General features: G+C 39.9%; 1 protein-coding gene across 6 annotated transcripts in view; it reads left to right on the forward strand.

Annotated features, from left to right (window-relative positions):
- Positions 1 to 14,405, forward strand: part of ubr3 (ubiquitin protein ligase E3 component n-recognin 3) — a 362,318-nt gene that overhangs the window by 240,656 nt on the left and 107,257 nt on the right. For 4 of the 6 annotated variants that reach the window (XM_043693674.2, XM_087989039.1, XM_043693676.2 and 1 more), the window contains 2 exons: positions 6,863 to 7,075; positions 10,989 to 11,125. In XM_043693674.2, coding sequence (XP_043549609.1) covers positions 6,863 to 7,075; positions 10,989 to 11,125 — 350 coding nt within the window. The remainder of the gene's footprint in view (positions 1 to 6,862; positions 7,076 to 10,988; positions 11,126 to 14,405) is intronic. The other 2 variants (XM_043693675.2, XM_043693678.2) reach the window with 1 other exon arrangement.

Genomic DNA, 14,405 nt, shown 5'->3' on the forward strand with positions numbered 1-14,405 from the left:
GTAATCCAAGCAATTGTCATAGAATTGGGGCTGGTGGATGTTTGGAGATGTCTCCACCCTACAGGTAGAGACTTCACCTTTTTCTGTAATCTACACCAGTGTCATAATAGGATTGACCTTTTTCTAGCACCCTCGGTTTTTCTGGATTCAGAGATGTCCTGTAAAATCGGAAACATAGCCATTTCTGATCATGCGGAGTGTGTTTGGAAGTTGAAATTAAGGGCAATGGAACAGGTTCCTGGCATTGGCAAATGGATCCTTATATTCTTAAGGACAGTAAGTTTGTTGAGTACCTCTCGAGTGCATTTAAAGCATTCTTGGCCATCAGTTCAGGTGCAGCTAGTAACCCATTTATACTCTGGGAGACTGCGAAGGCCTACATTAGGGGGATAGTAATCTCTTATTCAGCTCGCCGGAAGCGACAGAACGGAGAGCAGTAACGTCTGCTCAAGGTACGGTTGAAGGCAGCCAATACAACGTATTTTGATAGGTCAATTTAGTGATTAACTTGCAGTGAGTCACAGCTCTCCGGGTTGTTTTGCAGTCCATGCTCACTCAAACAGTGAAGACAGAACTCTCTTTCACAAAATAAAAGCTTTTTTGAGCATGGCGATACACCAGGCAAATACCTGGCCAGGAAAAAGAGCGCCCTCCAATCCATTGCATCAATCAGAGAAGGCACTGGGATTCTTACATGTGACTGTAAAAGGATCAGTGTAGCACTTAGTATATCGGAGTTTTTACTCTGAGCTATATCAGTCGGAATGCTGTGAGGATAAGTTGGCTAAGATAGATTTTTTTTTAAAGAACGTGGATCTTCCAGATTTGACCTCTGAACAGGCTGAACAGCCTCTTCTTAATGCCGCCTTGACAGTGCAAGAGATATAGGAGGCAATAAGACAGCTCCAAACTGGGAAGGTGCTCATCCCTGATGGTATCCCAAATAAATTCTACAAAGAATTATAAATATCCTGTCAGGGTCGTGTACAACTGGACATGTACAACTATTTGTGCAGTCATGACTGCCCCCTGCCATCCCTGAGAGAGGCTAACATCTCTCTCATTCTCAAGAAAGGTAAGACCCCAGAGGATTGTGCTTCATATAGACCCATTTCATTGCTAAATTCAAACTTCAAGACTCTTGCATTGCGATTGGAGAAGATATTGCCCAATATAGTTAAGGAGGACCAGACGTGTTTTATAAAGGGCCATAGGTCCTCCAATAATATTAGAAGATGAATGAATATGGTCCAAGTGTGTCAGCAATGGTTGGTTCAAAGTTTGGTGATCTCTTTAGATGTAGAGAAATCATTCCAATAGGTGGACGGTTCCGTCTAGGTGAGGTTTTTGTCAGTTGGGTGGAGGTTCTGTATAGTGACCCTCTGGTGCAGTTCTCACCCATTGGTGTAAGGTCCAGTAATTTCAATATCTGTCGGGGCAGTTGTCAAAGTTGTCCCCTTTCACCACTATTGTTTACATTGGTGAGCCTCTGCCAGCAGCTGAATATCAGTAAGGACCCGAACATAGCTACCCCGGAAATGGGATCATGAGCACGTTAGATTACTTTATACGCAGATGATGTTCTCCTCTTCTTATCAAAGCTGGCAATTTCTGTACCCCATTTATGATGCTTTAATTCATTTGGCTGGCTTTTTGGGATATAAGATCAATTTTGCAAAGTCAGAAGCTATGCCTGTGGGAGATCTTAAGGGAGTACCTGATATCGAAGGTGAATTACAATTGCCTTTTAAATGATCGCAGGAGGGTTTTCTTAGGTATTTTTGTTACTCTAACCTTGATCGATTATTTAAGGCTAACTTTGCTCATTTGCTTGACAAGATTAGATAAGATCTTCAAAGTTGGGAGACCTTCCAATTTCTTGGTTAGGTCAAATAGCCCTTATCAAAATGAATGTCCTTCCACGTCTATTATATCCCATGCAAATGTTCCCCCTGATGTTTCCCACGCAAATGTTGCTGAGACTTACTGGTTGGCTTAGTTTTTTTTTATTTGGCGTCCTATGTGGTCCTTCATTAAGCCCACCAAACTGCAATTACCCCAAGTGTTTGGAGGGGCAGAGGGGAGTACACTTTCCAGTTATTAAGAGATGGAAATATGTTGCTGGAAAAGCGCAGCAGGTCAGGCAGCATCTAGGGAACAGGAGAATCGACGTTTCGGGCATTAGCCCTTCTTCAGGTTATTAAGAGATGCCAACTAAACTCCCTTCTGTCCTTCGTGAGTGACTGGGCTTGTGAGGACCAGAGATCAATATGTTTGGATGTTGAGGCCTCCCAGGCAAAGTGCCCCCTTACTAGTCTGTTGTTTATGGATAAAATGAGGACAGTTATGGAATACCGTCAAAATCCAATCCTTATTGATACAGTCCAAGCATGAACAGCAGAGCGACAGTGAGGGCAGTTTATCTAAAACCTCCTTTCTTACCCATATAGTTGGTACACCGGGATTCCAGCCAGGGATGATCAACCCTGGATTCAAACTGTGGGCAACTAGGGGAGTCTCCTGTTTGAGGGGAGACCTGGTTGACGGGAAGGTCATGATGTCTTTGGATCAAATGAGCCACGAGTATGGTTTGCGTAGCAGAGATTGTTTTGTTACTTTCAGGTTAGGGATTTTATCCAAAAAAAGACTACGCTTTTGACCTACCCCTATGGGTCTGACACAAAGGAGAGTGCTTCATGCCACAGGCACCCTCTTTGTTAATATTCTCTACCATCTACTGGGGGGCGGTGCCTCAAACAACATTGAGCATCTATGAGAAGTCTGGGAGCAAGAGCTGGGAGTGGAGATTCCCTCAGACATGGGAAGACATTTGGGAGAACCTGAGAATGATCTTGATCTGTAACAGAACACCCACCATGCAGTTGGAGGTCCTTCATAGGGTTCATTTGGCAGAAGATCATCTTGCAACATTCAAAAAGGGTGAATCTCTAATGTACCAAAAATAAGCATAGGTACCCTCACTCATTGTTTATGGTCATGCCACAAGCTTCATTGGTACTGGAGCTCTATGGCAGGAGTAACAGAGAGAGTCTCGGGGACCAAAGTGAAGGTTGGCCCGGTTTCTTTTCTCTTGGTCTTGCCGAATTATCTTCCTTAGACCCAAATGGGGAAAAAACTATCTAACATTCTCACTTACTGTGCAAGGAAGCATATTTTGGTGTGCTGGGTGCCTGAGAACCCTCAGGGCCTGTTGGGGTGATGTAACTTAATTATGGAACACAACCCTTAGGACTTTCTCGCAAACATGGTGCACCATAAAACTGAACTCCTTTATAAGACATGACAGCCCTTTTTGAATTTCCTGGGCACAGACTTGTGTGCCATTTTAATTAGGGCATTTGTTTAGCCATGATGATTAGGTTTAGTGAGCCTTGTGCCCTGGGAGGAAGAATCCTGAATAAATACGGGTGTAATTAATACTCCTGAAGGTTGGGAGCTTCAGTGTGGTTGTGCTGAGTGGCATTATTTATTTATAAATTTGTAGTGAGTGTAGTTTTGATTTGTTTTGTAGAGTAGGGTAATAATTAGCTCATTGTAATTGTTCTAATTTTAAATTGTTATATTTTTGTAATTATAATTTTGTAAAGAAGAGATTTTTGAATAAAAATATATTTAAAAAAGGATATTGCATCCAGTAATGAGAACAAGAAGTTACAAGGGGACATGGTTTCAGGTGGCAAAACAGTGGCTATTGAAATTCAATATAGTAAATGTAAGGATTGGACCCAAGAAAGGCAATTGGAGTATTTCTCATAGGTGTCAAACTAGGAACAGCAAAGGGGTAAATGGATTTTTAAGTCTGTATCTGTAATTCATCAAAATGATGAATGAACCAGATTATCAGCCCCAATCAATGAACTCATTCTATGAGGTCCACCTGGCTGACCTTGTTACAAGAGTCAAGATTAGAGTGGTGCTGGAAAAGCACAGCTGGTCAGGCAGCATCCAAGGAGCAGGAAAATCGACGTTTCGGCATCAGGAATGACCTTTAGTGTGGCATGGTGGCTCAGTGGTTAGAATCACTCTCTTACAGCGTCAGTGACCTGGGTTTGCTTCTAGTTTCTGTGCAAACTTCACACAGTTGCCCTTCTCCCTGTGTCTATATGGGTTTCCTCTGGGTGCTCCGGTTTCCTCCCACAGTCCAAAGATGTGCAGGTTAGATGGATTGGCCATGCTAAATAGTGTCCAGGGATGTACAGGCTAGGTGGGTTAGCCTTGGGAAATGTGGGTCACGGGGATATGGTGGGGGGTGGGTTTGGATGGAATGCTGTTCTGAGGGGTGGTGTGGACTCAATGGACTGAATGGCCTATTTACAAACTGGAGATTCTATGATGATTCTTTGATTCTAATCACGATGGGGAGATTGCAAGACAGTGTTGCAGTAATTGTGGGTGATCTGTACATCTATTGGACAATACAAATTAATAATGGTAGCTAATTGGTTAATGAATTCTTGATATGTACTCCACTTTCTTTAAACCAGTTTACAATTTTGAATGCATGTTTCACCTTGCTTAAGGAGAAACATGCATTGTAAAGAGATCATAGAAGGTCACCAGGCTAATTCTTTGGATGAAGGTATTGTGTTATGAAAATACGTTGAGCAGATTGAGCCTATAGTCATCAGACTTTGGAAGAATGAAAAATGATCTTACTGAATCAAGAGAGATTCTGAGGAAGCTTGACAGGCTAGATACTGAGACCATGATTCCTTTTGTGGAAGAATATAGAACAACTGAGTATGACAGTTGGGAGGTCATGTTGCAGCTGTACAAGATATTGGTTAGGCCACTTTTGGGATATTGTGTGCAATTTTGGTCTCCTTCCTATTGGAATGATGTTATGAAACTTGAAAGTCTCAGAAAAGGATATAGCCAGGGTTGGAGAATATGAGCTATGGGGAAAGGCTGAATAGGTTGGGGCTGTTTTCCCTGGAACATCGAAGGCTGAGAGGTGGCCTAATCGAGGTTTATAAAATCATGAGCGGCATGGATAGGGTAAATAGACAAGGTCTTTTCCCTGGGGTGAGGGAGTCAAGAACTAGAGGGCATTAGTTTAGGGTGAGAGGGGAAAAATTTAAAAGGGACCTAAGGTGCAACCTTTTCACATAGAAGCTGGTGTATGCATGGAATGATCTGCCAGATGAAGTAGTGGAGACTGGTTCAATTACAACATTTAAAAAGCATCTGAATGTATGTAAATAGGAAGGGTGTCAAGGGATATGCTGGCAAATGGGATTAGGTTAAGTTAGCATATTTGGTCGACATGGACAAGTTGGACCGAAGGGTCTGTTTTTGTGCTGTACATCTCTGACTCTAAGTGGGTGCAGTTTAAAAATAAAGGGTTCCTAGTTAATATGGAGATGAGGTGGAATTTTTTCAGAAGGTCATTAGTGTTTGAAATTCTCTCCTACACCAAGTGCTGAAGGTTGCGTCGATTGATATATATGTTCAAAGCTTAATTAGTGAAAATTTCAATTGACTAGGAACTTGAGGGTTGTGGAGAAACAAGCAGGTAGATGGAATTAGATCTCATTAGCTCAAGCATGATCTTATTGGCTGGCGGAGCAACCTTGGTGGACGGGGGGAGGTGGGGAATGGTCTAATGCTGTTCCTATTTCTTGTCATCTTTTAAATCAGAGAAAAGCTATAAGCTAGGAATTATAGTTTATTAATATGTTACTGGACCAATAACCCAATGCCTGGTAGTTTAAATCTCAATGTGGCAAGCTGTGAAATTGAACTTAATACTTTTGGGACTAGTCCCATATGTAACCAGGAAATATGAAATATAAACAAAAAATACTGCAAGCACTTGTCAGGTCTAGCAGCATCTGTGAAGAGATAAGTAGAGATGACCTTTGACATTGATGAATCTTGATCATAACCAGAAAGTTCCAAGGTGACAGGTTTTAAATGAATAAAAAAGGGATGAGTGGGAAGAGGAACATAAGTGATTATCAGTGAAACAGCAAAGGGAAAAGAGACTAAATAACAAGAAGGCTTATGGTGAAATCTGCAGTTTTTTAAAATTTTATAATCCTGTTATCTGTTGTTATAGATGCTCTCAGACATGGGAAGCATATTAAAAGTTACTTTGTGATTGTCTCTTCATGGTCTCTGAGCACTTCGGGGTGATGAATCAAATCTACCTTGCCAGTGTTACCTTCATTCCAAGCCGAAATTCAGTGAGGCTGTCTCTAGTCTTGGTAAGAAATGTCTCAGGCAAGGAACCACGTAGAAGCATATAGATTAGGACTGCAGAATTACCTCTTGCTGTACTATATCATTTTATGATGAGTAGAAAACTGAAAAATACTTTAATCTTGTAGGGCAACAGGTCGATACGCTGTTGGAATGAACTGTCAGGGAAAGTGAATAAAGGAACATGAATGTGCTTTGGGGTATTTGACTCATCAGAAAGAACTGAATGCTGTCAGGAGAAGAAAATAGCTTGGACGAATGAAATCAAATAGGTTGTAGGACTGTTTTGGAATCTAATCCATATTAAAGGGAGAAAGTTGATGGAAGATTTTGTAGAAACAGGTTTACTGCTCCCTTTTCGCAGGAACATCATTTACTTCCATCTTCCGTCTGTTTGATTGCTTTGGATGTTAGTAAAATTTATGCTATTGTATTGTGAATTTGAAAAACAAAGAAATGTGAAGTATTGCTTCCTCTGATGCAATTTTATCAATTGAAAAGTATGTCTTTTTTAAAATATATACTTTCTAAAGACCTTAATTGACACTGGGTTTAACTGAGAACTGAAATGATCTATCACTTGTTAAAAGTTAGTGATGCACTTCATTGAAATCAGGATGATGTCACTTTCTTTCAGAATGACCAGGTGCTGCAGAGTTTCTCAGTGGACAAAGGAGAGTTTACATGCCCCCTCTGTCGACAATTTGCCAACAGTGTTCTTCCTTGTCATCCTGAAAAGAGTGAGGAAAAGAGTATTTGGTCACCTTACAACAGCAAGAGCCTGCTAACCCTCATCAAGGAAGTGGAAGAGCAACAGGAACAGTTGGGAATGTTCCCAGTAAGCATTTGTGTAAGGTTGAAAAATCTTCTTTTGTAATTCAGTTTTGAATTTCTAATAAAATAATCCATTCAAAAGGCTGATGTTGGAAACCTAATCAAAATTCTGGAAACACTCAACAGGTCAGTTTGTGTTTGATGAGAGAACAGATCCAAGTTTCAGATGTTGATCCTTCAACATTCCATTAATGTTAACTTGGTTATTTTCTTCACAGAGGCTGCCATGCTTATTTCTTGTCTGATTATCTCTGACTAGGATAGAAAGTAATTTATGCAATTCATGTTGAATGTTGCAGATGAATCTGTTATTTTTATATATCTCTCACCCTTGATGCTCATACAAGTGGAGCAGCAAGAAATTGATTGATAAGGGAATGATGCACACCAGCAAGAGTCACAAAACCAGGTTATGACCACTTCTGCAGGTTTGTAGATATGAAGAGATTAGTGAAAGTAAACATGGGCTTATTAACGGCAGAGACTGGTGACATTATACTGGTGAATAAGGCAATGGTAGAAGCATTACTGATACAAAGCATCTGTTTCGTTTGAATTTAATTTATTCTTGTCACGTACCGAGATACAGTGAAAAATACTGTATTGCATGCTACACAGGCAGATAACCATGCAAATTGCATTAGGGTAGCAGAATAGAATGCAGGAAACAGTGTTATAGCTGCAAAGAAGGTGCGGAGAAGGAGAGATCAGAATCAACATTAGAGAGGTCTGTTCAGAAGTCTGATAACAGTGGGCAAGAAGCTACTGTGTTTAGAAGATGTAATAAATTTTTCAGAAGTAAAGGACTAAGGCTAAAATGAGAATGAGGGACTAAAGAAATCAATTTTAGTAAAAATAGTGATAGTGGCAAAATTGCGAAGCTGAAGTGATGGCAAATCTAATAGACCTGACAATTTGTATCCTCAGGCTTTAAAAGAGGGGGCGACAGTGTGAATGGATGCATGAGTTTTGAACATCTGTAGTTTAGATTCCAGAACAATTCCCAGGGATTATATGGTAGCAAATATAATCTTACTCTTTAAGAAAAGAGGAATAGGGAAATCAAGAAACTATAAAGTGTGAAAATTCTGGTATCTGCTAGTGATATGGTAACAGGACATTCAAAAATCATAATTATATAATTGGGGAGATTCAGCACTTATTTTTGGATGAACTTGTTTGACATCAAGGGTAAAAGTAATCAAATGAATAAGGGAGAAATTGTGAGAGTATATCTGACCTTTGATATTGCTTTGACTATTTGGATGAAAGTTACACAATGATATGTTAGGCACAGTGCTACTTCTCTCTACGTAATTCGGGTTTTAAATGAAGTTCAAATAACACGGCTTAAAATATATAATTTGAAGATCTTATGAAGGAACTGCATATTTCAGTAGATTCTAAGTTAAATCACAAATTAAAACTTCAAGTGTCTTTCCTATTGAGAGAAGATTCTCATTATTTACTGACAGCGGAATAGTGCTGTTCAGTCTTTGACACCTTTAAACTCAAAAATAGTTGACAATTACTGTCTGAAATGTTCTGCAGGTAGCAACAGCAACTGTAGAAAGGTACTACACAAATGGACTTGCATGGGGCGTGAGTTGGTGGTTCTTTACACGAAACACAGAAAGCTAGTGCACAGGTACAGCAAGTAATCAGGAAGGCTAATAGAATGTTTGTCCTTATTCCAGAGGGATTAGAATATAAGAGGAGGGAAATTTTACTGCAACTGTAAAGGTATTGATGAAACCACATGGAATAATATGAGCAATTTTGGTCCCCTTATTTAAGGAAAGATATCATTTCATTGGAGGAAGTTCAGAGAAGGTTCAGTAGGATGATCCCTGGTTATATAAGGATTATCTTATGAGCAAAGATGAAACAGGTTGAGAGTATTCATTTGTATGTAGAAGAATGTGAGGCAACCTCATTGAAATATATAGGATTGTTAAGGAGCTTGACAGGATAAATGCTGAGACAGTGGTAGGGCGGTGACTCAGCAGTTAGCACCCAGGTTCAATTCCAACCTGGGACAACTGTCTGTGTGAAATTTGCGCAGTCTCCCCATGTCTGCTTGGGTTTTCTCCCACAGTCCAAAGATGTGCAGATTAGGTGGATTGGCCATGCTAAATTGCCCTTAGTGCCCAGGGATGTGTAGGTTAGCTGGATGAGCCATGGGAAACGCAGGATTGCAGGGATAGGGTTGTGATGGTGACTCTGGGTCGGACGCTGTTCAGAGTCATTGTGGACTTGTTGGGCTAAACGGCCTGTTTCCACGCTGTCAGGATTCTGTGGAACATTTCCTGTCACGGGTTAGACTAAGACCAGAGAGCATAGTCTTAAAATAAAGGGGCACCAGTTTAAGACTGATAAGGAGGAATGTCTTCTCTCAAAAGGTTATGATGCTTTGAATTTCCTTGCCACAGAGGAATGTAAGGGCAGAGTTCTTGTGTATATGTAAAGCTGAGATACATTCTTGATCAGTAAGGGAATCAAGGGTTATAGGGATAGGACAGGAAAGTGGTCAGGTGGAATGTCAGATCAGCCATGATCCCATTGATTGGCAGAGCATGCTTGAGGGGCTTAACAGCCTGCCCCTGTGCCTATTTCTCATGGTATTCTGGTCAAGTTATGTTGATTGAATCCTTTTAATTTACCATGTGCAACACTGTTCAGTGCAATCATTATGCCATTATTGCTTGCTTATAATCTATTCACATTGGTTTGCTAGTCATTTATGATTATCTTTCTGCTAAACCACTTAATACCTATGAAACATTAAAAATCACCTTTCTTATCAGATATTTGCATCCTTAAGCATATCCATCATTAGAAATGGAGACACACATCGGTACAAATGCAAACTGAGTTTTGCTATAGGTTTATGAACTATATAACCAAATAATCACTGTCTTTATTTGTGTAACAAATTTCCATTACTCTGCTCTGGATCATTCAACATTAGTTGAATCCTGAATTGATAACCAGAGCCCCAGAACATACAGAAATAATTAGCTTCGTGCTAGTTGTCATGGTAGTTATGCAATTTGGGAAAAGGATGAAATAAATTAATAACCAGTGATGGAAAGTTCAGATTGTATTATTGGAAAAAATAGTGGTAGAAATGAAAAGGAGACTGGCGTAGTCATCATTTGAAAGTGTTGGACTGAATAAAGTGAATAAATATACGTTGTTTCTGTATGGGGAATAAATGCATGTCCTTTTATATGTAATGGAATCACAATGTTTGAGACAACTGACTGCATAAATAGACATAAAATTATAAAAGATATGAATTTAGATGGCTGTAGAGATTTGTGGCAGTGCAAAATAACTTTCAGCATTTGTGCAGTGACCTAAGAAGGAAACATGAGATTAGGCTGCGGGTGATGTGAAACAGCTGGTGGAGGGTGAAAATTGATGAATAACAATATTTTTAAAGAGTGATTGAAAATTGTGATTTTTCTGTTCAAAATTATATTTGGAGGGAATAGAGTAGATAGGTGAGGAAGTAATGTGGCTTCTGAAAATAGTTGGGTGAATTTATTTTCACCTCATTGAGTGATATAAGTTTTGAAGTAACATTTGGTTGGCATGTAGGAAATCAGAACATTGCCTCCAGATTGCCAAGCCTTTCACATGTACATGAATGGGCCGAATTTGGGAGATACTCTGTGTATTGAGGACAGATAGATTTAATTAAAAAAAATTATTATAGTTTATTATAGCAGTGTAATTATAGTTTGATAAATCAGGGAAGTAATTAAAACAGTTACGCTTAATTATTTGAAATTGAGTGCCATGTGTTCTACTATTATTCATAGTTGTGAAAAAATTGCATTCTTCTTAATATTTGCAAAACGCTGTTTTGGGTCTTTTTATTGTAAATGTATCTCTTGGTTGTGCTAATTTGTTTTTCATAGTCAATAACGAACTTGAGCAAGGAGATGGAATCTGTGATGAAGGACATCAGGAGTGCAACCCAAAAGAAATACATAGATTACGGGAAGACTCCTGGCTCACCAGACAATGACTTCCTCTTCATGTATTCAGTTGCTAGGTACGTAAGCCTTTTTAATTAAAAATGAATTAGCAAGAAAAAAATTATTTGCCACTGATGTAACAAGGATATCTTTTAGGGTTGCTCAATACAATACACAATAAATTCTAATGCAAAATTGGAAGATTTAACTCCGTCATAGAAAGAATTGTTTGCTTTACTGAACTCAGTATTTAGTGCAGTTTCCATTGTCACAAAGCTGGTCCTTTTTTTCTAAAAGTTGTTCCTTTCTCGAGAATATTGTGTCCTTGTTTTTTTTTTTTGCAGGAGGCATAAATGGTCCGGGCTCCGATTAGACTAGTTTGGTACAGAGATGAAAGGATTTTGAGAGGCCTTTTGTTTATATGTGAGACTTCAGGCCAAAGTGGTCATGTTTTAGAAGTGACCTGTATAATGAAAGGGGAATGGTCAGCTCTCTAGCTGAGCAGTTCAGTCCAGAACTAGTTAGGAGTTCAATAGTGAGCTGTGTGGAAATTTGTTCTCGCTCTCGCTCTCTCTTTCTCTCTCTCTTTTTTTTTCTCTCTCTCTCTCACTCTCACACTCTCTCTCACTCTCTCTCTCTCTTCCCCCCTCCTTCTGCCCTTGTAACTTCAACCTATAAGCATCTGTTCTTTTTTTGTAAACTGTATTTTAAGGGACTTTGCTTAGTGACACACTTGTGTGTATTCGGAACAGCATAGTTAAGTCTAGTTTGGATAGACTGAGTTCTGTAGGGGTTCTTTATTCTGTTCTTTGTGTTTAATTGTGTAATTTTGTGAATACATTATTGTTTACATTAAAACCTGGTAGTCAAGCTTGCTAACCTCGGGTAATTTTCACTGAACACTTAGCGAAACAAGTTGCAAAGTTATGGTCTGAGCTGCCTGCTTAAGAATGTTTTGAGTGGTCTGCCCTAGTCCACAAAAGACTGGGGCTCTTTGCAGGATTTTAAACAGCGAGTGGTAGGTGCTAATGTCTTTATTTTGGGTGTTGGTTTGGTTGGGTAGACAAAGGTTGGGATGGCTCTTTCAGTTGCTAAAAGTTTTCTGGAAGTGGATGTGGTGATTTTGGAAGCTTTGCAAAAGGTGAATAAGACCAAACTGCAGGAATAGGTCCTGCCTGTTTCTGTGAGGAAATGAGAGATAATTACAGCAGTAACTCAGCATTAAACTTGCTGGAGAAACCATCAGAATCTATAGAGATGGCAAGAATTAAATTGTCAGTGAAGCACCTTGAGTTAGAGGTAAGAGATAAGGAAAGGGCAACAGAAATGAAACAGATTGAGGTACGATTAAAAGCAGGAGAGATGGAAAAAGAGCAGCAGAGGAGAAAGTATAGAGAGAGCTTTTGAACTTCAAAACCTGACACTTAAAAGGAGAGTCAGCTTTAAAGGCTGAAGCTAACTTTAGTGAGGAAGGCATGCAAACTCATGTGGAAGAACAGAGAGATAAACCGGTAAGGTTAGCAGCTGAGGTGGCTGATGATTTTCAGCTGGTCCATAAAACTCGGTTTGGCTTCCAGAATCAATTTCAGTCCATGAGGGATAGAAATTGGGGTAAAGAGAAATCCTCATGTGGAAAGGGAAAGGTAGATCTCAGTGAAGATCATATAACTTACCACAGAATGAAAAGGAAACCATTGAGGGGGTCAAAGAAATTAAAAAACTCTGGTGTTTACATTGTAATAACATGGGCCAGACAAAATCAGTGTTGGTGGGTGAGGAGAAAGCCATATGTAGGAAAACCAGACAAGCCTTGAAGTTTTGTTGGACTAGTAACAAAAAGCACAAGGAAAGTTAGACAACTACCTCAGTATTAAAAATGATCAGAGGTTGATTAAGAAGGAAGTGCCAGATCTGTTTAAAAAATATACATGCAAGGGCAAAGTTTATTCACATAGACCATGAGTAGCAGGTAAAGAGGTTACAATATTAAGGGACACAGGATCCTCTCAGTCTGTAATGCCGAAGGATGAGGAGACTATTGCCAAAAAAGGTACTGGTAACAGGAATTCATGGTGAGACAAAACGTGCTCAGTTATGCAAAGTGAGGCTAGAGAGTCCAGAAAAGAGTGGAGAATTGGTGGTAGGGGTACTGGACAAACTGTCAGCTGCAGGAATATGATTTGTCCTTGCAAATGATATAGCTGATTCACTGGTAGGCGTGATGCCTACTCTAATTGAAAAGCCAGTGGAGACGCAGGCAACAGAAGAAATGAAGGATCTTTATTCAGGAATTTTCCCTGATTGTGTGGTCACAAGATCACATAGGCACAAGTTGAAGCAGAAGAGTTCAAAAGGCACAGATAAGGAAGCTGACATAGCTTTATCCAAGACTTTTTTTGATCATATAAGTGGGATAGAGCAGGAACAACTAGATAAACATGCAAGTATCTTTAGCTCTATTACACTTATTGAATTACAGCAGAAAGATGAGAATTTAAAAGTTATATCAAAAGGCATTTACAGAGAAGGAGAGTGAGTGCATTCCCGTGTGTTATTACTTAACAAATGATGTCTTAATGAGGAAATGGAGACCATCACACATTCTAGCTGATGAGAAATGGGCAGAGATTCATCAAATATTTTTACCAGTAGGGTGTAGAAAGGAGGTGCTTCGAGTGGCGCATGAACTTCCACTTGGAGATCATTTAGGGGTGAGGAAAACACAGGCTAAAATATAATAACATTTGTCTTGGCCTGGACTACACAAGGATGTAGTTGAATTTTTCCAGATGCGTCACATATGTCAGCTAATCAGAAAACCACAGACATGCACCTTTAATATCTATTCCAGCATTTGAGGAACCTTTCACAAGAGTCTTGATTGATTTCGTAAGTTCCCTACCTCAAACAAAAGGTGGGAATAAGTATTTATTAAGAATGATGAATGTGCCAACTAGGTTTCCAGAGGCAATCCCATTACCCAACTTGCTCTGGTGTGCCCTGTACACAACATCTGTTCACACGTCACACTCGTCAAAGCCATGGTAGGGTGGGGTCCACGGAATGCACCTGCCCTTAGGAATAGTCCTAACAGGGCATTTGCTAAAAGTGTGAGCTGGGGCAGCCCCATATTTGTATGAGGCTTCTAATCACTACTTGCACTTAATTGGTTCCGGTGCTGTCCGATGTCTCCTCAGGCCCAGCTTGCAATGGCTGGCGTGTATCCACATGGCTCTTTCTGCGATCTTAACTGCTGACTGTGTTGCAAGGAGCACTTGAAACGGTCCAAGCCACCTCTTCGCCCTCCAGTTTTTCCTCCTGAAGTCTTTCACCACTATCCAGTCTCCCGGTTCTAGA

This window comes from Chiloscyllium plagiosum, unplaced genomic scaffold, assembly GCF_037043375.1.
Source record: "Chiloscyllium plagiosum isolate Xiang-an unplaced genomic scaffold, Cpla_swu_hap1 HiC_scaffold_7, whole genome shotgun sequence".
In the NCBI taxonomy this organism is placed as follows: domain Eukaryota; kingdom Metazoa; phylum Chordata; class Chondrichthyes; order Orectolobiformes; family Hemiscylliidae; genus Chiloscyllium; species Chiloscyllium plagiosum.